Here is a 25,859-nt window from a genome sequence, read left to right on the forward strand (position 1 = left end):
GACTCATGCCACTCATACCATTTGTTAAGTTCATGTTCTGCTTAACAATTAAGTAAACATACTTGGCTGATTGGCTGACGACCCAGTTCAGTTGTGTCGCAATTCAGTTCAATGCGCCTGCCATCAGATAGTGCTCTATCTTTAAGGTCGACATAACATTTCCATTTTGTTGTTGTTGTTGTTGTTGTTACATTAACGAGGCGAGCTCGTTTGCCTTGCTGATAATTTCTCTAATCGGACAATTTGTTCAGTGCAATATATTTGCGCACTTTTGTCAACATTTTGCGGAACTATCTTTACACATAAAATTGACGAGAGTAAGTGTGTGTGTGTGTGTGTGCGTAAAACATTCTGTCATTTATCAGCAATTGCATGGCCTGTGGTGCTGCGGGGGCGGATCGGTCAGTGTCACTCAAATCTGTTGGTGCATCCTTGTTGCCCGCTGCGCTTCCGTCGCCCCATCAATCTTTTAGCAAATGTGCACCAGCCACGCCCAGTTGCAGCTGCAGCTCCAGCTGTCTGCCTTCGTTTCAGAGATGCGCAAGCAGCAAGCAGCAACAGCAACAGCAACAGCAGCATTAACAATTTAATAAATATGAATTCGTTTGCGATTTGTCACAGCTTGTGCAATAAATGAATAAATTGATGGCACAATGTCATAAATTTCGAGATAAAAAAACATCAATACAAAAATCTGATTGAAATGAAATGAAAACAATATTGTTAAAGTCCAATTAATGAATACAGAATGCAACAAATTTTATTATTCAATAACAAGATAAGTTTTATATTGAAAAAAAAAAAATAAATAAATAAATAATAATAATAATAATAATAAATAAATAAAAAAAGACAAAAGTTAGTACAAAAGCTGTCAAAAAATATTAAGATGTGTTTTAACATTACACTGATTATTATATAATATAGATTAAAACAATTAAGGAAAGAAATAAAAAATTTGAAATAAATATTAATTAACAACTTGAAATTATAATATATAAAAAATATATAAAATATATTCAAGAAGCTATATTTAATATATATTTTTATTTAAGCAGAAAATTAATTAAAGTATAAAAAATGTTATTTTTTTTTTTTTTTTTTTTTTTTTTAGTCTTTAAACTTATAATATTAAAAATCAACTAAAATTATATATGAATGCTTTTAAATATTTTTTTAAAGTGAAAAAGTGTGAAATACATCATTTAAGTGACATGTATTTTTATCTATATTTCTGTGTAAAGCTACAAATTAAATTTTTATAAAATAGAGGCTGAAATACTCTGCGCTTACTGGTTTTCTGAGTGGGTTTGCCTCATAGCTAATAATATAGTTTTGTATAAATATATCATGCTTATTAATATTAAAACAGCTAAACTAACAGCTTGCAAAATACTTTTATTTAAGTATATTTTTAGTATCGATATTTCATATACTTTTCAAAAGTTATGGTGTCCTCTACAGCCCCTATTTGAGTTCATATATTAGTTCACAGCTAAAATTAAAAAAAAATAAAAATTAAAAATTCAAATATCATATTCAAGCCGGTTTAGCTCCACTGTGGTGCACAAAACTCTTCAGCAAAAATATATATATTTCATTTAAATAAATATTTCATAAAATTGATTCGCTCGGACTGCGAGAGATCATTTACACATAACGTTATTAGGCACCTAAGACTCTTATTATCCATAAATAATGTTGTTTTCGAATATTTCATTCAAGTCTTAATCAAGTATGTATATTGAGGCGACTCGATAATTGGCTTAAGACATCATTTGCGAATAAGGAAATAAATTAAATAACATATGTGCACGTACAATCAGAATTGAAAGTTAGAGCTGAAATAAAAACAACAAAAAATAATAACTACTAGCATAGGTTCGATATGTTAATTGAGCTACAATTGCTGGGCAAGCATCTAATTCGACTATAAGTCACGGCTAACAATGCGAATGCTATGTAAATGCGGCTCATCTCCATTTCATGCGATGACAAAACACTTCCATAACATTTCAATCTATGCACTTGACGGCTGTGCGATGCCGGGGCGACTGTTATTAAATATTATTAATTGCAATTGAGACTCGCTGCGGCTATAGCAACAACAATTTGACAGCAACATAATTAAAATGTCATATACAGTTGTTGTTGTTGTTTTTGTTGTTGTTGTTGCTGGAGTTGTTTTCTTATAGAGAAGCAGCGCGTGAGACTGGCCCATTAAACAATGAAATGATTTCGAATTCAATTCAAAAACTGTCTACGGCACCTATATGGAATATCAATATGTCAGTTATAAATAGCCAAACGAGTGCAATAAAATTTCTATATAACTGGGCATGCCTCACACACACACCGACAACCACAAAAAAAAAAAAAAAAATAAAATAAAATAAAATAAAATAAAATAAATGGACTAAAAAATAAATATGAAAGATATAAGGTATATGGCATAAAAAACATATTGAATAGAATAAAACATCTTCTAAGCCATGTCGAACATGTTTTGCTTAAACACATGAATGAAATAGCCATAAAGAAGTTAAGTTTTCATTAGAGAAACGTTTTGATTCTTATGCTAAACTGATTCATATGCTGATCAATCTGCGCATGATATATGCACACGTAGTCACACACACGCACATACACGTGTACACACACACACTCCCAAGTAGTTAGCATATTGATTTTTGTGCCGATATGGATGCTGTTTGCCTGGTCTTGCTTGCCTTTTTATTATGCTCTCTAGTTATTAGAAAGTGGGTATACAGGACTGTTTATGACCAAATTAGCATAGCTATAAAGATTGTTTTATGTATATTTATATATATGTCTGCATATATCTAATCTAGAATAGAAGCTGACGCAATCTAGTGATCGAATCAGCTGCCTGTTTGCCTGGACATATTGAATAGCTTAAATATATAATGTTTATATTGACCTGATGATAAAATCACCTATTTGACTACATTCAGTATCATTTCTTATATCGTATCGATAACACATTGGTATAGATACTTATCGAGATTTAAATGCGATACTTGGCGCAACTTTCTTGACGATTCTCTTGATGTTATCGATACTTATCGATAACAAAAAATATAAATAGAAAATATAAATCATATTTAGTGAAACCTCACCTCACCTCTTGTCTTATCAATAACAAATTGATATCGATACTTATCGAGAGTCATAAATCATACTTAGCCCAACTGTCTGGACCCTTCTCTAATGAAACCTGAGCTCACTTCCCTTCTTATCGATTACATATTGATATCAATACATAACGAGATTCATAAATCATACTTAACACAAATCTCTTCACTCCTCTCTGATTAAACCTGAGCTCAGCACCTTTTCCCCGCAACTTCGGCAACTACTGAGTATTTGGCCGTCGTTCATGGCCGACTTGCGCAGTCAATGTGCTGTTTGAACTTGTGCCGGCACAGAAATCGAAACCCAATAGTGAAACATCGCAACATCGGACACATGCGCAAAGCACACACCTTCATTAATTCGCTTTTTGGTAGCCAAGTGATTTTCATTAAAAAGCCGTCAGCGTACAATAAATTTTGAGCCGTTTTTTTCTTGTTTTAATTTTTTTTTTTTTTTTTTATCATTTTTTTGCGCCTTGCTGTGCGTCTTGTTTTTGGCCGGCTCATGTAGTAGTTGGCTTCATTATGGAGGCGATCGCTGAATGTATTTATTTAGCACGGTGACAGGCGACAGAACATAATTCGAATGCTCTTTATCGAGATTGAATGCGTGTATATATCCGAGTATATACTTCTATATGAATATATTTGTATTTATGCTGATTTTTGCTGTGGCAATATTTGATTTATGTGTATCTGACTGCATGTCTTGCTTGTTATCTGTATCAGCGCGCATTTGAAGTATCGGGAGACAGGGTTGAAGAACAGCTTAATCAAAGCCGATGTTGCGCTCACGCATAATTTATCAAACTGCTGTCAGCCGGAAAAGATAAACAAGCACAGCCATAATATATAATGTCCAATACAATATACACAAATTAACAAACTACTATTAGTATTAGTATTGCCTGCCTCACTAACGGTTCCCGGCCGTACGCTCGTGGTGGTCCCCAGTCATCCGACGATTGTCGACACGCTTGACAGTCGTTCGCCTTGAGAGGGGTCTACTGTAGGCAGCTGCCACTGTTCCATTTGATATCATAATAACACTAATGTACAACATACTTAAGACCAAATTTATCAAGATATATATATATATACATATTTATTCATATTTGTTATCTGCCTGTATTATCTAACCGATTGTTTGCCAGATTGTACAGATAGCCGCAGAATGTGATGGGTATGTAAGGCCACGCTTGGCTTAAGCTCTGCGGAAGTCTTAGCCAAAGCCTGAACTATTTTCATACACCTGAGTGACTGACATACACCTGAGCTTGACAGCTAAAGACCGAAACTTTTGCTACCCTAACATGTTCTATACCAATATAATGAAGGAGCTCATTATGTATATTACTTAAGATATTCAATTGAATATAAAAATTGTTCAATTCGATAATTGTAATATTTTATTTCACTTTCATATTCTAACTTATTTCATTAAGATTTTTCTATATTTTATATGAAACGTCGATTAGGCTGTGAATATATCTGAAAAAGCTATTAAATAAATTATGTTTAAATATGACTATAGTTTAATAATGTGTAAAAAATTAACTTACATTTCCTTTCCTTTTAACAGTCAACAAAAACTGACTTTAAGCTGTAGAATAATTTGCAAACATTTCCGACACATTTAAGCAACTCGTGACAAACTGATTAACATAGCTGATGATGCTTTAGTCAGCACATAAATTTTGTGCTAAATTTCATAGTTTTTTTTTTTTTTTTTTTTTTTTTTTGGTGTTATTAATAACCAACGCTGTGAACTCAAATGAATTGAACTACAAGTTGATTCGCAAACCAGTTCACGCATTGTTCAAACCCATAAAAAAAATATATATGTAAATGAATTTTTATATAGAACATAAAAAAAATTGATGTATAATAAAAACACAGAATCTCTCAACAGGTGCAAAGCATCTCGTTTATAGTTCAAATGTATGGATTATCTGATCGTGTACAATACGATTTTGATAAAAGATTACGTCTGAGAGACAAAGGGTAAAATACCACTGAAATGTTTGAATGAACGTTGCCGAGATGCAACTATCTGGTCACTGGGGTCGGCGGTTAGTCCGGCCCGCTGCACGGAATCGACAACGAGGAGAGCCAAAATCACGCCAAAGGCTGCCACATAATAGGCAGGCAGCCATCTCTCCTGCGATTGGGCAAAGAGCAGCGGTAATCGAAGCACCGCACTGGAATCCACGGGTCTGACCACCGGCAATAGATTCCCGGCGGGCAGCAGGCGCACTTCGCTCGGCCTATCTATCTGAGTACTCTTACACAAATCAATGGGAGCGCCAACGGAGTTAATTTCATGTCCGAATTGCTTCTTACGTATCGCTGCCTGATACTTGGTCCAGTTCTTATGCACATTCTTGTTCGAATAGCAGATGTCTAGAGGTGCCAGAGTGCGATAGCGCGACCTTAGCCGATTGCTGTGGTGCTCGCGTGAGACTCGCTTGTAGAGTATCCTGTAGGCTTCACACACCTTGACAAACTCGTCCGAGTCATGCGAGTCACTGTTAGCATCGGGATGGTATTTCTTCGATAGCTCAAAGAAGGCCCGTTTGATCTCCTTTCCGCTGGAATTGAGCGGCACCTTGAGCACCTCGTAATAGCTGCGTGAGGATCCCTGCACATTGTGGGCGTATATAGTATGAAATGATGCCATAAAACGCACTGGAATTAACACGTTACTATGGACATATCTGAGCATTTTCAATTTCTCTTATTATTATTTTTTTCTATAATTTGAAAATCCAAACTCACACAGAATTTAACAAGCACACTATAAATTTTAAAAATAGTTTACTTTACTTTTACTTAGCTTTGCAATGAAAGTCAACTCGAATTCTGATGATAATTGAGTTTAAGTATGCGCCATTCAAACCTTAATTTAATTAAATTAAATAAATAAAACCGAATCGGGGTTAATCTCTTAATTGAAAAGTAACTGAAAAGTGAAAAAGTATACGCCATTCAAACCTTAATTTAATAAAATTAAATAAATAAAAAATAAAATAAATAGAACCGAAACCGAATTAAATAAATAAAGCCATTGAATAAATAGGAAATGTTTCTGACTAGCAATCAAGTAATATTTTAACTGAGCTCATCGGAAAATCCATAAAAAAGTTTTTCTGTGCAAGGCTCAGAGTATTCCAAGCTCGATCGTTCCCCACAAGAGCCCATGAACAACTACCTTTGTTTGGATCAACTTTACTTACTTTGCCCATTCATACATATAGACTATAGTGGGTATCCAATAGCCAATCACTCCCCATCAAATCACCTTATTGCTTCGTATTCATACTTGAAGATTCGAATGAGTATCTGCTAGTTGGTCACTCCCCACCAGAACACCCATACTTGATTTGTCTATGTATTCATACTTGAACAGTCTAATGGGTAACTGATAGTCGGGCACTTTCAACTAGCACACTATCTCTTGACTCTACAATAGGGCCTTAACCTACATATATGTACAGGGACAGTAGTGCCGAATTGGATGAAATATGGGGCAACAGACGATTTTTGTCAACGCGACGACCCTGGAACTGAACATGGCCAAGCTCGTATAGCTGGCCCACTTTATAGACTGCCTGTCTGACCTTAGACTAGGTGCCAACGAACTCGACAATGAGCCTAAATCAAATCCAGTCCAATTCTGAGCTTGTGCCGCACTCTATTTGGACAGGCCCATTGACATAATATTGGCATAGATATACGAGATGCGTGGGTGGGTCGCAGCGGGGCGACCGGAGCGACGTCAGCTCGCACCACGCTCACCCGATAAGCAATTCCATTGAACTTGGTTTTCACAGCATCCATGAGCAATTGCTTTCGTCGTTATTGGCAAGAAAAAAAATATTGGCAAATCTTATTAACGAAACTTTTTATTGAGCTGTCCGAAAAGCGTTGACAATTTCATGCGAATTTCAATGCCAGCAAAATATTTACATAGCCGCACAAAAGTTGGGCTGACGTATCAATCACAAAATTATCAAATTACTCATTAGATTTACATTAGGTAACAATCTTCGGCTCATTCATGAAAGCAGCTGAATAATCGAGAGAAACCCAATTAGTGTGAACATAAATGAAGTCTGAAATAAAAATATATTTTATTGTTCATTAGAAAAGACGTTTGGCATTTGATAGCTGATGTGAGGTTTAGAAGTCAGTTTGCTAATTGGTAAGAGCGTCCGAGTGGTTCAGTCTGTTTGTATCGTGGCACATTTGACACCTTGGCTGTGTTTGGAACCACTGTGCAGCGACTGTTTGCCATAAAGCATCGACTGATCATATTCAATATGTTAATTGATACTAAAAACTCTTAAGAGAAACACAAAACTCGATAAACGAACAAACAGTTGGCATTTAAAAGCTGAACAGTTCCCAAACCCAAAAACCCCTCACAAAAGCCAACGCCAGAGCCAGACTCAAACCCAGACCCAGACCCAGTTTTAGCCCAGCACAAGCGCTTAGCGAAAGCCCTGACCAAAATGCAAAAAAGAAGCAACAATAATTGGAAACAGGTTCTATTGTAAAACTAGCTGGCAAGCCTCATAATACCAATCCAAAGATATACGATATGTGAAATACGAAATACGACAAGTGGAGACTGGTTGTCTCCGCCGAACGCTGGCTCATTTATCTAAGCAAACATGAAATGATATTCAGCTAGTTTTATCGCTTCTTTCTATTTTCTTTTGTTCTACTCTGATGGGGTATTATAGGATTATCTAAAAGAAGACAGTTTATATAGAAATCAGACGATAGTCTTAAAACATTTTGGGTCGATATACATAATTATTTATGTCATTCTGTTTTTATGCCTATATATCTGTAAAACGGGTTATTTGTGAGATCTGTAAAGTATATCAAATAGAGAAATCAGTAGTCAAGCAGGGACAGAATGCTGATTGAACAAAAACTAATCAAGTAATTTCCATGTTTGTATTCCTAAAAATAACCAAACTCATTTTGGTAGTCAAAAACGTTTTATATATGAACTATCTACATGATAAAGAATATTTATGTTTGGTTTTAAGCAAAAATTACTTACACGTTTTAATAATAATTTTAGAGCTTTTAATGAAGCCATTAAGATTTCTGAGCCATCTTCAACATCCATTAAGAAGTAAGAAGCAGTCGGACCTAAACCAAAAATTAGTTATGGCTTAAAATTATTTCAAATTATTAAAGTATGTATCAGTAATTTTTGATGAGTCCATGAGGGAAAGAAAACTATATAGCTTATGTGTCTATATTGTAAATCATATCAACAGTGAATTATATAAATAGTTTATGTGTGGAGACTTGTCGCTTGGTCCAGCTCTAAAGCGAGAGCTCACAGTTGTATGTATCTATGTATCTATGTATCTATGTATCTATGTATCTATGTATATATGTATCTATGTATCTATGTATCTATGTATCTATGTATCTATGTATTTATGTATCTATGTATCTATGTATTTATGTATTTATGTATCTATGTATCTATGTATCTATGTATCTATGTATCTATGTATCTATGTATCTATGTATCTATGTATCTATGTATCTATGTATCTATGTATCTATGTATCTATGTATCTATGTATCTATGTATCTATGTATCTATGTATCTATGTATCTATGTATCTATGTATCTATGTATCTATGTATCTATGTATCTATGTATCTATGTATCTATGTATCTATGTATCTATGTATCTATGTATCTATGTATCTATGTATCTATGTATCTCTGATTCACATAGTATGTCTGCGATTCGGCCAGAGCATTTCATCTTCGGCGTGTCGATTCGTCAGATTCTTGTTCTTCTCCTCTTTTTCGCATAAGTTTTGTGATTTTTATTTCGGTGGCTTCTTTTATTATTTCATTTTGTCTAAAAGTTTTCTGCATCTGCTGACGGTCTGTCTGGTCTGTCATTAGATTTTAATGTTGGGTCAATGGACAGAGCCTGAGTATTGGCCCGGCTCGGAGCTTGTGGTAGAGGGGGGAGGGCATAGTCTATCGATTCGATTTGCCTGGTCTTTAAGCAATTCGAATAATTCATGTGTCAAGTTGAAGGCTGGCCTTATGCAGCCTTTCGCGTGTAAACAGCATCCAATTCAGCTCTTAGATCGCAAGATTAACTTTGCGATTGTCGTTTCAATTAAAGCTGATTCAAAAACCGGCTATTAACGGAAATACACTTGGCATTGCTGAAAAAATGTGATTAAAACGAATATGAATTATTTGTTAGTGGAAGAATATTTGATTTAATCAAGAATATAAGTAGCATTTGATATCAGTTTTCAGAGTGAGCTAGCTACATGATTGGGAGTTAGTTTAAGTGAAAGACGATTAGATTTGTGAGGGTGTCCAGCACGCTGCTCCCATCTCAATCAGCCTTCGTTCGCAAATTCGTTAAAGTCTATGCATCATATAGTATTCATATGTCCAGTTCTTATAGCCTATATAGAATTGCTGCTTATTGTCTCTGGCAACCTGAGCTCAAGTCCAGGTACCACGTTGATCTCTACTCCCACTTGCTTCACCTCGAATTCAGACTTTGTGTTGCTTAGTGTTGTTTCTCTTGGAAGTGTATGATTTGCCTTGGAAGAAATTCGCTTGGTTTGTGCAGCTACTTGGGGTTAAAAATATATTATTTGGATGGAGGTTGGGAATAGACTCCACTCAGGCACTGATGAGCCAGGCTTTCAGGTAGACAAACGCCGAGGTGGCCACGTGTGTCAACTGCTGCGCAAATGCTGCAAGAGAAGATAGAAGATAGACGAACATAAACTTTATTAGATATGCCAGGGATTAAGCTCTTTTATGTGCGGAAATAAAACGAACGACTCAGCGACGGCAACTGCAATGCCATGTAATTTACATTTACATTTTAAATGCCGACGAGTACGGCCCCTAATGGAAGTGCATCCATTTAAAGCAACTCTTGTCGGCCGGCTCTCCCAGGGCCCGGCCAGATTTTACGACTAACTAAATTGCGGACTGTAAAGCTATGGCGAGGGTCCAGCACAAATTGACAAATGTTCTGGCTTACAGAGACGCAGCATCGGTAATTCAGCTGGGTCAGGGGGTCAGGGGTATTCCCCTTTTACACTTCAAACTTAAGTTGATTAATTGGGGCTTAAGGCTTTCGACTGCACACGGAAGCTAATTGCAGTTGAATTTATGTGCATATTAAATACAATATTCAATGCTTGGCTAATGCGCATAAGTCGGCCATAAATAAGCGATTTTATTTGGTGTTTATCATTTCAGCGCATCGTTTTTTCATTCGTTTTATTATTTTTATTGATTCGATGTAAAGTTGCAGTCTCTCGTAATTAGCAGGCCATAAAGCAAGCTATGTGGCCAAGAGTTTCCTGAAATTATGAGTAATTGTTGAATAACACGAATAACATTTATCAAAATTTAACACAGTTGACAGTTGTCTAGTGGGGAGTGTCCGACTAGAATATACCTAGTCAGTAGGGAGTGGCCGACCAGAATATATCCAGTTTTTTCCTAAGAACAAAAATTATATTTATCAAAATTTAACATCGGGGATAGTTATCTAGTGGGGAGTATCTGACTGAAATATTCCCAGTCATTTGGGAGTGTCCGACTAGAATATACCCAATCAAGAGAAGAATATAAGAAAAACATTTATCAAAATTGAGCAATCTGCTGACAATTGTCTAGTGGGACTATCTGACTATAATATATCCAGTCAGTGAGGAGTCTCCGACTATAATATATCCGGTTTTCTCTTAAGAACACAAATAACATTTATCAAAATTTTATAGTTAGATGATAGTTTATATATATATACCATTATATGATATACCAAGTGTCGTTTTCTCTTATCTACTCTCCTCCTCATAAATAAAAGTAGTCTTCTTTACTTTGTTTAATACATGATACATAAGTTTTATTTGACTTATATTCATCTTGTTTCGATATACAATATATTCGTATAATATAATTTCACTTAGATTTTTGTTCATTTTCTTTTATAAATTTACTGTTTACAGTTTTGTCTTTCTTTGTGTTTTTCATTTTCTGGTAGATTTTAATTTTTTACTTTTGGTTTTTATTTTATATATTTGTTCTTATTTTCTTTCCTCGAAGTATAGCAAATTGTATTTAGCAATTGTTCATGAGTGATTTTTACTATTTCTTTATTATTTGTTAGCAGAATTGATTTTTGTGTGTGTTTCTGTTAGATTACATATAGTATAATTTACATATATATATATATGTATGTATATATAAATATTCAGTAAAATGATCCCTACTTTTTTTATGCTCATGACATAATTATCTATATGTATCTATATGTAGCTTGTGTATACAGAGTTTCATTTTTTGTTTTCTTGTATTTCCTTTATATCTTAAGACATTAATTATATACTTTTTCTTTGTGTGTGTAGGTGTTTGTGTGTTTTTGCTTTTTCCATTAAATTTAAAGTAATTTCTGCGACAATAATAATTATAATTGTAATTCATCGTTCATCGACTATAGACACATACATAAACAAATGCATTTCCATAACAATCTTAATATACAAATACAATTTTTGCTGAACACTAAAGCGCCTTCCCAAAGGAATTCTCAACTAAACTGGAGCTGCCATATATATTTCATATATATATATATATATATACACATATATATATCTGTGGCGATACACACATATATATATATACATATACATATATATCTATGTCTGTAATTTATCTACGTTTTCTTTGATTTCTTTTCGTTTATTTATGACATTGAAATTTTTGCTTCTGCTTAGTTTTCATTAGAGTTATTGTATTAGGGTGAGCATCTGAGAGTGTGTGGGGCTTAGGGTATATTTTATTAATGCAAATAATTCTATTATTATCTCTTTTGTTTTAGTTACTTTGTGTGTGTGTGTGTGTGTGGGTGTGTGGCAACTACTGTGCTGCATTGGGAAACTGAGGAGCAGACTGGAAAATAGGATTTAGCTTGAATGGAAATTATATTGAAATGCTTGGCATGATTAAAAGCTACAGTTGGTTTCTAGTCGTGCATGTTGACACAACATAGTTATATAATTATATTTATATTTAAATTAGTTTTATAAATTTATTTATTTATTTTATTTATTTGTTGTCTCTGTTTTGGCTTTTATTACCACTAACAAGTAAGAACACATATTTAACCACAATTTGTTTTTTTTTTTTTCATTTCTTTTTTTTTTTTTCATTTAGCAACACTTTTACACAGTTACAGTTACAGTTGCTTAATTTTTACAAATTGCCTACTTAAAAAGTCATAAATCAGAGCCTTACACTTGCAGCTATATTTTATTATTATTTTTATTATTAATATTATAATTAATTCATTTATCTTATTATAATTTTTGTTCATAATCTTTGTTTTGAATTTAGTCGTATATAATTAAACTAAATAAACCATAGGCCATATATTGATATGTATTTGATTTTTACACTTAAAAAAAAGACGTGATCAAACTTGCTTTTACATTCTCGTTAAGTAATCGTGTTAATTATGTTCTTTTATTTAAATTTTTTTCATTGTTTAATTCGCATTCATTATCTTATTGAATTTAGCATTTTATTTTTTATTTTTGGGGCTAAATGTACTGTATTGTTCTTGTTATATATTATTTTTGGTATGTTTAATCTTCAAATGCATTCCTGTGCTTGGCTTTTAACATTGTGTTTGGTGTGTGTGTGTGTTTAGTATATCATTTGGTTTTCATTAATTCTTTGTGATGCTTTTAAGTAATTCTGCATTGATCGCATTCAACAATCAATTCAACATTCAATTTACACTTGTCGTCTACCAACTAGAACTGTGTTTTTTATTATCAGATGTCGTAGCTGATATAATTAGTAACGATTTCTTATTACCATACAAACGAAAAGAATTTAATTATTGTATTTCTATTAGTGAGAAAACTAAAAACAAAAAGGCAAAACTCAAAGAAAACCAATGGAAATATTTTGTGTTTTACCTAACTTTCATTATTTTCCTATAGACACTTAACTAGTACTATATATGTCGGATTTGGAGAGGGTGTGGTTAAGTGTATGTATGTGTGTGTATGTGAAGTTTTGAATGTAAACAGCATTTATATCAATTATTTGCATTATTATCATAAGTATATGTTTAGCACTATAATGTATACTATATATAAATTCTTTTACAAATAGCAGACTACAATATCAAAAGCACACTGTGGATATATTTTGAGTGCTCTTCACTATTAATTTCATACATATATATTTATATATGTATACGCACATATATATAGATATATATAGATGTTTGGAAGAACGGCAACAGAAAATATAAAAAATGTCAATTAAAATATCAAATTTTTTTTTTTACGAAATTATTGTAGATGCAAGATGCGTGTCTGTATGTATGTAAGAATGTGTGAATGTGTGTGTCGTCATGTATATAAAAAATTTAGATCTATAAGCATAACACTTGGAATTTGTCTCTCATTCGTTATCTCCATTTGCTTCTAAGGCGAAATATTATATTGTCAATTCTTTGGCTTGAGCCGAAAACCATGCAAAATGACAAAATATATATTTCTCAGAGGATGTGGGAGTAGGAGTGGGTGTGGGACAGGTTGGGAAAGAGGATTCACTCTTTTTTAAAACATAAACATGGAAATGCGTACAACATTTAAATAGTAAAAATAATTGCAATCTTTTCATATTCGATTTAAGATCTCGCTTGAAAAAGGCAAAAGTAAATTCCTTAATTCTTATCATTTATCGCTAATTCTACACATTGAGGTTCGATGATTTGGGCGTATTGAGGAGGATCTGGAGTCCTTTGGCCTTGGAGGTGCGCCAATAACTCATCCTTGTAGCTCACACGCCGAAATCACGGACAAAGCCAGGCCCAAGCCGGGTTTCACAGAACAGGGAATACCCCTAGCATTTTAAATCCTTAAAAGTTTTGTGCATTTGTGTGGCAAACTGTTTTGACTGGGGCGAAATCATGGCTAAAATATGGCGCGGGAATCTTCTTGAGTCATTTAAAGCTAATTTTTGTTTGGTATTTGAATTCAAGTTTTCGTTTTCCTCTTTAATTTTACTCTTGCCATACATTGTTTTCAATACGCAGTAAAAAATGTTAAATATTTCTCATTTAGTTGTTTATCATTTAAATTATTTGTATTCTTCTTTTTTATTTAATATTAGTATTTTTAATGCATTTTTTTTTTTTTTTTTTTCAATACGGTTTGCCTTGCATGGTATAAAAATATAAATGTTCACATATACTTAAAAATCGTTAAGTTCTTACACTTTCATCAAAATTGTGTGTGTTTATTTTTTTTTTTATTTTTAAAGTAATTGAATCGATTTGATAATTGTTTGTAAAATTAGGAATGAGTTCATAATATTTTTAATTAATGTATTTAAATACGAATGTTGCTTGCAATATACTTGATTATAATCAAAGATTCATTTCATTTTCTTGTAGGGCAATGTTCCATTACTTAACTAACTTGTATTTATTTATGTTTGTTTCGAATATGTTTATTAGCAATATTTATTATTATTATTATTGGGTTTGTTTTTCCTCTTTTTATGGATATAGTTTCATAAGTGAGCTTTACTATCGTTGCTTGACCTTTGGTGTTCTAGTAATAGTTTGTGTGTCCTCAGAATATAACAGAATAGTTAATAGTTGTTTAGTTATTGTTTTTATTTTATTTTTATTTTTTTAATTTTTAATTTTTATTTTATTTATTTTTTTTTTTTACTTTTGCATGCTTAAACTAAATTGTGAGTCCAGCATTTGGCAGGTTGGTTCGACAAGAGCCACGGCAGCCAAAACTAGATTCGTATATGGCTGGCGATCTCTGCTGATTGGCTCGATTGTTGTCCTTGCGCTAAGCCAACCTTAACTATAAGTAATTTTAATAATTTATTTTTATAATTTCACATTGAATTTTGTTCCTAGTTGCTACAGTTGAAAGCGAACATCGCTCAAATAGGCATTAGACCACAAGACATATATAGATATACATATGTATATATATATACTATATAGAATTCATTTTGCTTACAGCTAATAAACAATATTGTTTCTTTATTCGATATAGACAAGAAACAGTTACTGCTCTCATTTATTTTTGTATTATTATATTTTATTTGTTCTGTTCTTTAGAAGTCCAATACTTGTCTTTTTTTTATTTTTTTACTTTAGCTGTATGCGTGTAGGTTTGTGGGTGTGTGTTTTTATAATAAAAATAACTTAGTTAATATCAGTGTGGCTTAGGTTAGATTAATTTCGAAAACGTTCGCTCTCAATAGTTGTTGTTGTTCATTCATATACATATATAGATATATATATATATATATACAGATATGCCCTTAAGAATTATGATTCATTCTAAACGCGCTCAATTTGTTCCATACGTACACTGAGCTATGTATGTATGTGTATATATGACAATTACTCGATTAATTCATTCATTTAGATTTAGATACATATATATATATATATATATATATATATATATATATATATATATATATATATATGTATATATATATATCTACATTCATTTATAGATATAGGCATACCAAACTTTAATATACAGCACATTTGTTTTGTTTCTGGTTCGAATTTCGCTAAGTGTATAAAACTTTTAGTTATTTCCATTTATATTTTGTTTTTATTTTCTTAACTTTTTGTGTTTTTGTAGTCTCTAAGCCAATTTGTAAAACGTTTAGTACAAATGCAATAATACATGTACATACATATATGTATACTATATATATATAGATGTATTACATTTATTGTATATATATATGTATATATATAGATGTATATATATGCTCATATAATATATATATTTATATATATACTGATATGTTTTGCCATTTAAATGTTTCATTAGGTTTCCTACAAACTTGATTTTTTTTTATACTTTTGTTTTATTCATTTTCCGACCGATTTCCCTAGAAATCAGTTTCCATTCCGGTTTGCGGGCTGCCCTTTTACAAAAAAACTTGCAAATCTCTCATTAAAACTCTCTCTTCGAACAATACAAATTTACTAATTGTTGCTTTGTTTTTCATTTCCAAATTTCGTCATAAGAACTTTTTTTTGGTGTGCCCAAAGTGCAAAAGGAAAACATAAGTATATATGTATATGTATATGCCAATATCATATATATATATATATATATATATATATATATATATATTATATATACATATATCGCTGTGTGACAAAAATAATGAACCATGCCCAACGGAAAGCTGAAACCAATGCATTTTTGGCCAAGTTTCATTGGGTCTATCAAAAAATCAATTCAAAATTTTTCGGGGTCTACGGCCTGGGCAGAGTTTTGGACCCATGCCAGCTGGCAAAATATGCAAACTCTAAGCGAGTATTTAATATAGTTTCTTCTTCTTGTTCTTCCTCTTGTTCGTGTATTGTTTATGCCCGGCTGACTGGCTGGCTGGCTGGCATGACAAACGTTCAATTTATCAAAATTGTTTTTTTATTTTGTTGCTTGATTAATTTCTCAGTTTAGCTTCCTTTTTTTGTTGGTTTATATATTTTTATTGGAGCCTGGGTTTGTTGGGGCCTCTTTATTGGGTCATTGCATTTTTTTTGTATACAAACTAAGCAAATTTCAGCGGCGTGCTACAAAAGTGTATCAAGGTGTATGTGTGTGTATGGGTGTGTGTGTGTGTGTGTCTATGGAAATAATAGAAGTAAGCGCAACTACTCGGGCTGCATTTGATATGTGTTGGTGTGTGTGTGTGTGTCTCCGTGTGGGGCAAGCCGCGTGCTAAAGTGTCTACCTGCTTGCACCTGGCAAGTGGTTAAAACTAACAACTACAACAAATGCCAAACTGCTGCCACTTAATGCAGTTGCATGCAACACTAAATTCATTTACAAATCGTTTGGCCACACTACAACAGTATGGCTCCAATTCTAAAACTCTGTCGTTCTCGCTCTCTCCTCATCTATCGCCGTCTCCTTCAGTTGCTAAATATTATCATATTTTACTTATGGAATGCGATGTTGCCAGAGAATTTCTTTTAGAAAACTCCTTTCAGCCGCAGCAGGGCGCCTATGTAGAGCACGAGTCCCAGTCCAAGCAGCTGCATGCGGGGCGTTATGGAAGCACTGCCCGAATCGCACTCGGAGCCTGAAAGATAAGCGAGAGAATAGAATGTTTAGCATGTGTCGCATATTCAGGGGGGAAAAGCATTTTATAGTTTAAAAATGATTTGATTGAATGATTGTATGGTTCGGTTCTGAAAAGAAAAACTGTTTTTCTTAATGCGTGGCATGCCACTGCTCGAGGCTTCTGCTTGGTCTACTTGAAAGCAAAATCAAATTCTCCTGCAGCTGCCTAAGTTATAATCTTTACTTTGTTTTGATAATAATTTTAATAAAAGAAACGAAAAACTGTTTGCCAATTTGTAAATTATAAAAGAAGCAAAAGCAAGCATTTGGTTTTTTGGTGCGATTTTTGGTGCATTCAAATAAAGATTAATCGAAATATCGATAAGCAACTTAAACGAATTTCACGCGAACTTACCTTAACTACAATTCCTAGCAATTTGTCTGCGATATCATTTATTCATTTTTTGTAATGGCATTTTTGCTTGTTTATTAAAATACAGAATTTATAACCGATTTGTGTGCTAATTAATTGCAGAACTCGTTCGTCAACACCGTGATCCGATCAAATTTCAGTTTTGACCAAAAGAAATCAAGACTGTCCAACAAGATACATAAGCAGCATTGCCACGATTCTCAACTGCTTAGATAGCCATATACAAACATTGTATCTGACAAACTTGTTTTCGATTCGGACAAAACCAAAGTCAAATCTTTAAGCCGGCCGGTATGGTTCAGATAGAAACGCTTTGCTATATTCGTATATTCGTAGTTATCGAGAGTGTTGTTTTTTTTATTAAAGTGCATGTGCAGGTTCTATAGAAATCAAAATTAATTTATAACTAGTTTCTCAAGCAGCAAACATAAATAAAGAAATAGAAAATAGAAAGGAGCAGGTAAAATATACTAGACCATATATCTAATAGGTCTATATTTAGAATAACATAGCAAAGATTTCTCTGCGAAGCTTTATATTATCATTTTTTTCGTTTCTAACGTCATCCTCAGATGAACGGACGTTAAGATAGATATACATAGAAATATGTTTATCTATATTTTAGCTAGCTCTTAACTCGCTTACTTCACACTTCCCTTGACAGTCTAAACTGAACACATCTATCTTCAACTTGCCAATAGTTTAAGATACATTAGCTTAGCTGATCAATAAATATATTTTTAATCATGCACTTTAGATCTTTTGTTCCAGCTAATTACCCAATAACTTTTATTTTTCCATATCTCGGGCAAAGCAAATAAATCGTAGAACTCAAGATATGTATCTTTAAGCATGTATCTATCTATCAATCTGCCGCCTTAGATACTTTGTATCAACTCAAGCTGAAATAATAAACTTCTACTAAAAACATAATTAATATTTATATATATGCATACAGAGATATATCTATACAAATATATATATGTTATATTTATATTCCCGTATCTTTTGGTTGACCGCAGGGCAAGCGTGTCGCGTGCATTTAATGCCCGTTAATTTGAATTTAAAAGGCTGACCAATTCGTAGATTATATGCGCAGATAATCAAGAAATAAATTGGCACAAGCAAGCGCGACAAATATAAAATAAAAGGAGAAAGATAAACAAATAAATAAAAGATACAAAACAATGTGAGCATTTGAAACACGTGTCGCTAAAAGCAGCGCAAATCAAACAAAACGTAACCGCAGCTCAGCTCAGCGCAGCGCAGCAAATCAAAGAGAAAAGGCCACGCCATAATAGATTATACAAATGCAAAAGATACAAAGATACAACAATTTGTATGGCAACAGCGCGATTGTTTTATTCATTTGTTTGCTGTTGGGTATCGAGTATCGGATATCGATGTCAGGCATCGGGCTTGAATTATGGCAACCTGTATCTGTTACTGTATCTAATGGCATATCTGTATTTCGATTTACGCATTTGTATCTACATTTGTTTATTGTATCTGTATCTGTATCTGTATCTGTATCTGTATCTGTATCTGTATCTGTATCTGTATCTGTATCTGTATCTGTATCTGTATCTGTATCTGTATCTGTATCTGTATCTGTATCTGTATCTGTATCTGTTATCTGTATCTGTATCTGTATCTGTATCTGTATCTGTATCTGTATCTGTATCTGTATCTGTATCTGTATCTGTATCTGTATCTGTATCTGTATCTGTATCTGTATCTGTATCTGTATCTGTATCTGTATCTGTATCTGTATCTGTATCTGTATCTGTATCTGTATCTGTATCTGTATCTGTATCTGTATCTGTATCTGTATCTGTATCTGTATCTGTATCTGTATCTGTATCTGTATCTGTATCTGTATCTGTATCTGTATCTGTATCTGTATCTGTATCTGTATCTGTATCTGTATCTGTATCTGTATCTGTATCTGTATTTGTATCTGTATCTGTTATATATATATATATATATATATATATATATATATATATATATATATATATATATATATATATATATATATATATATATCTTAAGTGGAATCTGTGTATTTCTCGGTATTTTTAAATTTCATTGTGATTGTTGCTTTATATGTATCTGTAAGTATCGTTAGCCAGGTCGTAAGCCTCGGCCTGTCACTTATGTGAGCTGTCAATAATGATAAACTGATCGAGTGTATGCGGTGCCAGCTCGTCTGGTACGTTCAGGACGAACGCGCGTTACCAGTTTGGATCTGTTCTTCTTCGTCTTCTTTTTGTATTTTAAATGGATTAGCACACATATAGCGCTGACATTTTTCGGTGAAATTTTAAATGTTTATTATGGCAAATGAGGCGCGTGTTGGCAAGCGCTCCTCCGCGCTGGCCATAAAATATCAACCGCAACATATAAAAATGCAAATTAATTAATTAACCATAGAACCGGTAACCACAATGAATCGCCGCACCACCATCTCCACCACCACCAGCACCACTATCACCATAAGCAGTTACCACGGTGCGGATCAGCTTTTACTTGTGGGCCAGTTTTGCGCCTGATGGCTCAGCTATAGGCCCTTAGCATGAACGATTCCCACCAGCATCGCTTCACCAGTCACCGGCACAACCCATTTGCTCAGAGGGGAGCCCCGCGTGCCAGATATATTTGCATACTCGAACTGTTTGTTGGCTTTTATGTAAAGTCGTGAACGAAAATCAAAGTGAAGCACCAGCATGCCAAATATTAAATACCCTTGCGAAGATAAGTTATACTATACTCAATAGCAACAAAAGATACTTTTACTGATGAACTATAACAACTCTTATAGATGTATATTCAAAATCATTTGATTTACTTAAAAATTAACCTGATGTAGATCTAACTAATTCTGCGTTACATGTTTCTGGATCAAATTCAAATGCTCTGCGAAAGCGTATAAAGCAGATGCTTAACAATAATCGCACACACACTCACACAACACACGAAATTAACATAAATTAAATTTTATTAATTTGTGAAACACTAATTTGCCTTTTGTATCAGATCGACGAGCTGTAGAGAGCCCAGAGACTAAAAACCTAACCAGACCAGACATCGTGGCGCGACAAAAGTCGTTTCCATCTGCGACTCCGATTGCCACGCCGACTGCGACTGCGACTGCGAGTCATCTTTCACCTGGCACCATAAAACTTGTCCACGCATTTTAATGGGCCAAGAGACTCAGAAATGAAATAAAAGGAACTTTTACAATCTGCTGACGCCCACCTTTACTAATGCATATTAGCAAGTTTTGTCGCGTTGACTTTGACTCCAGGTTGGACTTCTCTCTTAACTACATGCTTTATATATATTCGTATATATGTATATGTGTATAAGAGGCTTGATTTATCATTGTCAGCTGGAAAGCATATGCATATGCATGCTGTGGTCGCTTATTGCTTATTTAAATTTAATTTCTCGGTCAGACAGTTGGTCAGTCAGCCAGTTAGCCAGTTAGCCAGCTAGTCGATGAGTCGGTTCACGTCTGAGAAACTGAGACTGCGAAACTCATTTCACTGATTGATGAGCACATTTTAGGATACTGACATCAGCCATAAATAAAATTGTGAACGCTGCTACGCATAAATGCAATAAATTAAAAAAGAGCAAAACTATAAAAATCTTTCACCGGAATGAAATGACCAAAAAAACCAAAAAAGAAAATAAGTATTGCCACGAGTCTGACTCACGATTGCGACTAACTGCCAAAAGAAATAAAGCATTTACACACATATACACACTATATATAGTCTATATATACATAACTGTAATTACTTGATACTCAATCAATCTGAGGCTTACATGGGACACGCTTCAGCCCGAAAAATGTCGTGCCAATTGAAACGCGCTACCAGACCCGATCAGAGAAAATAAAATTTATAAATATTTAAACTGAAAATAACATTAAAGAAAATAAATCGAGAAAAAAAATTAAATGCCAATAAGTCGAATAATTCATACGCTTTAAAAGTCCCTTCAGAATAACTAAAATGATCAATTAAGTCAAACAGTAATTAAAATAATAAAATATTAATATTAAATTAATGATCAAATAAATTTATAAATCTAATGAAATATATTCCTTAAAAATTCAATTTGGCAAAGTTACTGAAAATCTTTACTTGGAGTTTTTAGATAGTTTTAGTGCATATTATATAAATAGTAATGATTTAGTTTTAAGGTAAAATAATAAACTAAAATGTAAAAATTAAAAAAAAAAAATTAAATTAAAAAATAAATTAAAACTAAAATTATTTTGCATTAAAAAACCTCTCATCTTGTTTCAATAAATATTTATAATCATATACTATTTTTAGAATTCAAAGACACAAATGTTTTCTTTGGAATAGCTTAGAAAACGTTATAGCTAAAAGACAAGAAACTATCCTAAAAATAAATTGGCTAACAATATAACCAAATGATCCAAGAATTATTTTAATTTGACTTATACATTCTGCATATCAATTATAACCTTAGCCATTTGAACATACTTTTTCGTATTCATCACATTCCTTAAAAAAAAAAAAAGGAATTCCCATCATAAAGTACTCAGATCTTCACTTAACACATTGCCTATGCAGTTTGCAGTGTATACGAACAGAAGCAACGAATCGCACGATGAGCTATTGAGGTGTGGCACAGTCACAGCCAGACAGCAGCTGGAGGCGTGTGTCGCACATAAAGAATATGTCTATAAAGTGTACGTTAATTGTATGCCAAAAATTCATAAAGAAAATGAAACAAAAGTAACTTGCGAATTGTCACCTGAAAGCACTTAATAACCAGAAGAAGATTTCGCAAATATAAAAATAAAAAAATTAGAGAGAATGAATATTACAAACGGGTAGTCAGGATCAACTAATGCTCTGCTCGCTGCGAGTCTTATTTGATTGTCAAATAGAAGACTTTACTTTCCACTTAATTTCAGATAATATTGGCAAGAGTCTATGTACATAGATAAGACTTAGCTTTAAGCGTCTCTTAGGGAAATTGTCGTAAGCCTTATCACAGGAGAATTGCATGTGTTATTAAATTACAATATACATAAGCCAAGACAACATATATATGCCACGATTCGTTTCAAGTATCACACTTGTAGCAGACAGCATTGGACATTAGGCGTATAGCTTCAATCATATCAAATTTTTACTCACCTGCCCAACTTCGAACTTTAGGCAAATAATCATTCCAGAAGGAGCAACGCGCTGCTAGCGGGCCACGAGCCAATTTCTCAATTTTGTCGTCTGTGCTGAAGATATAATACACGGGATCCTCCTTTGAAAAGTTCGGCCATTCCTCGCCATCCGGTGCCGGATTGCTGCGTGTGTGGGAGAAGCAATGAAAGCTCGCATTATAGCAAACGGGTTTGTGTACTTGCTAAGCCAACTCGTTATATTGACTTTGGCTATGGCAAGCTTTGCTAAATGAAAGCTCGGCGAAAGCTTACCCCGTCTTGGCGAACTCAATGACCGAATTTAGCATACGCTTGCCCAGCTCCCGCTCCACAGGTCGATATTGCAGAGATGTGTTCAGCGGCTGACCAAAGAAGTACTCAATCTCATCGCCGTGCAGCACGCCCATCCACTCGCCCCACAGCGAGGTGCTGGTGCGCTATGGTATGGAAAAAAAGAAGGTGGAAACCGTGAGTAAAAGTGAGAGAGTGATTGAGAGAGTGAGTGAGAGAGAGAGGATAATATTGTCGTAAACTTAGCCAGAAATTATGCAGATAAACATCCACCCTTTTTATTTATTTATTTGATTTCGCTCACTCGCGCGCGCTCTGCAAATTGTAAATATTGTCGCAGCATCTCGTGGAGCCCAAAAATAAACATAAAGCAACCGAAAAGTAAAACCAGAATGCTGCATTTGGGTATGCTCAACTGGCAGTTGCTCTGTTAGCGATAGTAGAATTTATGTGGAAATATTTGTGGATTATCTTAAAGGAATTATGAGGTAGTCAAAGTATAGCATTTTTATATAGAGAAAAGGACTGCAAAAAGAATATATATGTTCGACTACATTTTATAGCTCATCCAAGCTAAGACCGAGTACATATACCCCTTGTCAAGCCATTTTCAGTGGGTATACAGCACAGCGCAGCAAATGAATAAATAACCAATGTTTGGTTGCTGGAAACACTTGCTGCCAAGTTGCATGTGCCAGCTGCTTAAAACGGCTTGAAGAGAACAGAATAAAACATGGGTAAAGGAAAGAGTATTTTACAAACGATGCGACTGCGTGCTCGTGGCTATAAGACAGCCAATTGCGCTTATATTGCCTGCATTGATAACTCAAACGGTTGGATATATACCCCAGTCCATTTCCTAATTATTCTAATACCTTAATTAACCGCAACAGCCAACTGCAAGAGCAGCAGCAGTAGCAACAACAACAAAAACAATAACAACAAAGAGAAGCCACAAAACCACAGCAATTTGGCCGAAGTCTATGGCAACTGATAGACAGCTCTAGTGCACAGTGGTGCAAACTGTGCCAAACAATGAACGAATTTTAATTAACTGACGAGCAAGGCTACCCTGAATATATATTTGACTAGATAATATATTTTATTAATGAAATATTTATAATTCTGGAAAGCTCCGAACTATGAATTTCTTATCTTTAAATGTATTCGAAAATGAGTTATCGAAATATCTTTTCCAATAGCATTATTTTCTTACTGATGAGAGCTTGGAGAAGATCAGATAACTGATATATACTATATATATAGATATGAAAATTATTCCGAAGCCTCTCTCATAAAAAAGAATGAGCTATATCAAAACAAAACTGAACATCTGCCATGCATACATACATAGACAGTTTTAAAATTCCCCTCAATTTAGGTTGAATCTGCACCACTGTGCGTTATATTCAAGTGTTGTCCACTCAAGCAATTTGGCTATTGGCAGCCACTGCAAACTGGCAGCCAATTGGCCAAGTCATCTAATGAATTGCAGCCAGGATATGCACGCCCCATTGCTGCAGCTGCCAGGCTCCTTACAGAGACAGTGCGAGATAGAGAGAGAGAGAGAGAGATATATAGACAAAGTGAAAGAGTAGCAAAGGGAGCCGCGAATAATGAAGAATTGTACGGCAAAAGTAAAGTTTCATTTTTTTTTCTCGCTTTTTTTTTTTTTTTTTTTTTTTTTTTTTTGATTAAAGCTCGGACACGAGCATTGGCAATTGGCAGCAGAGCGAACTTATTTAAGTGCCAAGCACGTTGCACGTCGCTGCAGAAGCTGGCAAGAGGCTGTCAAGTGTTGCCACTGGCAGCCATCGAAATAGACAATCTGCCAGGCACTCCAACGGCTGCCCAGCTGGCGACCCCATTTGCCAGCACGACCAGCAGGAGGTCGATGGAGGTGGGGGAGGAGGTCGGAGGAGGCGGCAGTGGCAAAGGTCGCCACGGCCAGTTCTCGTTTATGGCCGAAATGAGTTACGAGTTTCGCTGCAGCCAATTGAAGGCTGTAATTAAAACTAATTTCATTTGCTTTTCATTTCGCAGGCTTCGTTGTTGTTGATGCTAGATTATAAGCAGGCGATTTAATAGGGCCAATGCAACGGCTGTACGTTTACTTTGCACACGCACTGTTGGCCAGGTCGTGCGCTCTATTAAATAAACAAGCGGCAAGAGCTGCGCACTGGGGCCTTTGGAGCTGCACCATGCTGTGTTTGGGTAGTGAAAATTCATCGATAAGAATGGATTTTCTGCTTCGCTGATTGTCAAACTGTATGCACTATAGAGTGGCGCTCAAACTGTAGCTGGAGTAGTAGACTGTAAAAAGCCTATTTAGATCGAGAAAATCGAATGCATATAGCTGGCTGACTCAGTGGTTTTCAAACTATGTTTAAAGTAGAAATTCAGGAAAGATCTTGATAAGGTAACTGTCAAACTGTAGTTACATTTGAGTGACACTCAAACTGTAGATTGAAATAACTAACTAAAGTTAACATATCCATAACACATAGCTGATTGACGATAACATACACACATTTATAAGCTTGTTGGATAGAATATTTGCAGTTTTGTGACTTTCAGGCTTAAT

General features: G+C 34.2%; 2 protein-coding genes across 3 annotated transcripts in view; both read right to left on the reverse strand.

Annotated features, from left to right (window-relative positions):
- Positions 1 to 5,060: 5,060 nt before the first annotated feature.
- Positions 5,061 to 6,009, reverse strand: LOC6572794. The gene is made up of 2 exons (XM_044007293.1): positions 5,934 to 6,009; positions 5,061 to 5,872 (listed from the first exon to the last, which is right to left on the reverse strand). The coding sequence occupies exon 2, from the start codon at positions 5,833 to 5,835 to the stop codon at positions 5,140 to 5,142; it is 696 nt and encodes a 231-aa protein (XP_043863228.1). The 5' UTR covers positions 5,836 to 5,872; positions 5,934 to 6,009; the 3' UTR covers positions 5,061 to 5,139.
- A 3,736-nt stretch (positions 6,010 to 9,745) lies between these two features.
- LOC6572793 (acetylcholinesterase) overlaps positions 9,746 to 25,859 on the reverse strand; it is a 49,677-nt gene continuing 33,563 nt past the window's right edge. The window contains exons 8-10 of one of the 2 annotated variants that reach the window (XM_015166596.3): positions 23,258 to 23,421; positions 22,965 to 23,128; positions 9,746 to 9,929 (exon numbers count right to left, since the gene is read on the reverse strand). In XM_015166596.3, the coding sequence (XP_015022082.1) occupies positions 9,856 to 9,929; positions 22,965 to 23,128; positions 23,258 to 23,421 (402 nt within the window). In that variant the 3' untranslated portion in view covers positions 9,746 to 9,855. Of the gene's footprint in view, positions 9,930 to 16,111; positions 17,362 to 22,964; positions 23,129 to 23,257; positions 23,422 to 25,859 lie in introns of those variants that run through there. The other variant, XM_001998863.4, reaches the window with a different exon arrangement.

Source organism: Drosophila mojavensis, unplaced genomic scaffold (assembly GCF_018153725.1).
Source record: "Drosophila mojavensis isolate 15081-1352.22 unplaced genomic scaffold, ASM1815372v1 contig_16, whole genome shotgun sequence".
NCBI classification, from domain to species: Eukaryota; Metazoa; Arthropoda; class Insecta; order Diptera; family Drosophilidae; genus Drosophila; species Drosophila mojavensis.

Coding starts and splice junctions, on each gene's coding strand:
- LOC6572794 (XM_044007293.1), bottom strand. CDS start 5,835: ATGGCATCATTTCATACTATATACGCCCACAATGTGCAGGGATCCTCA.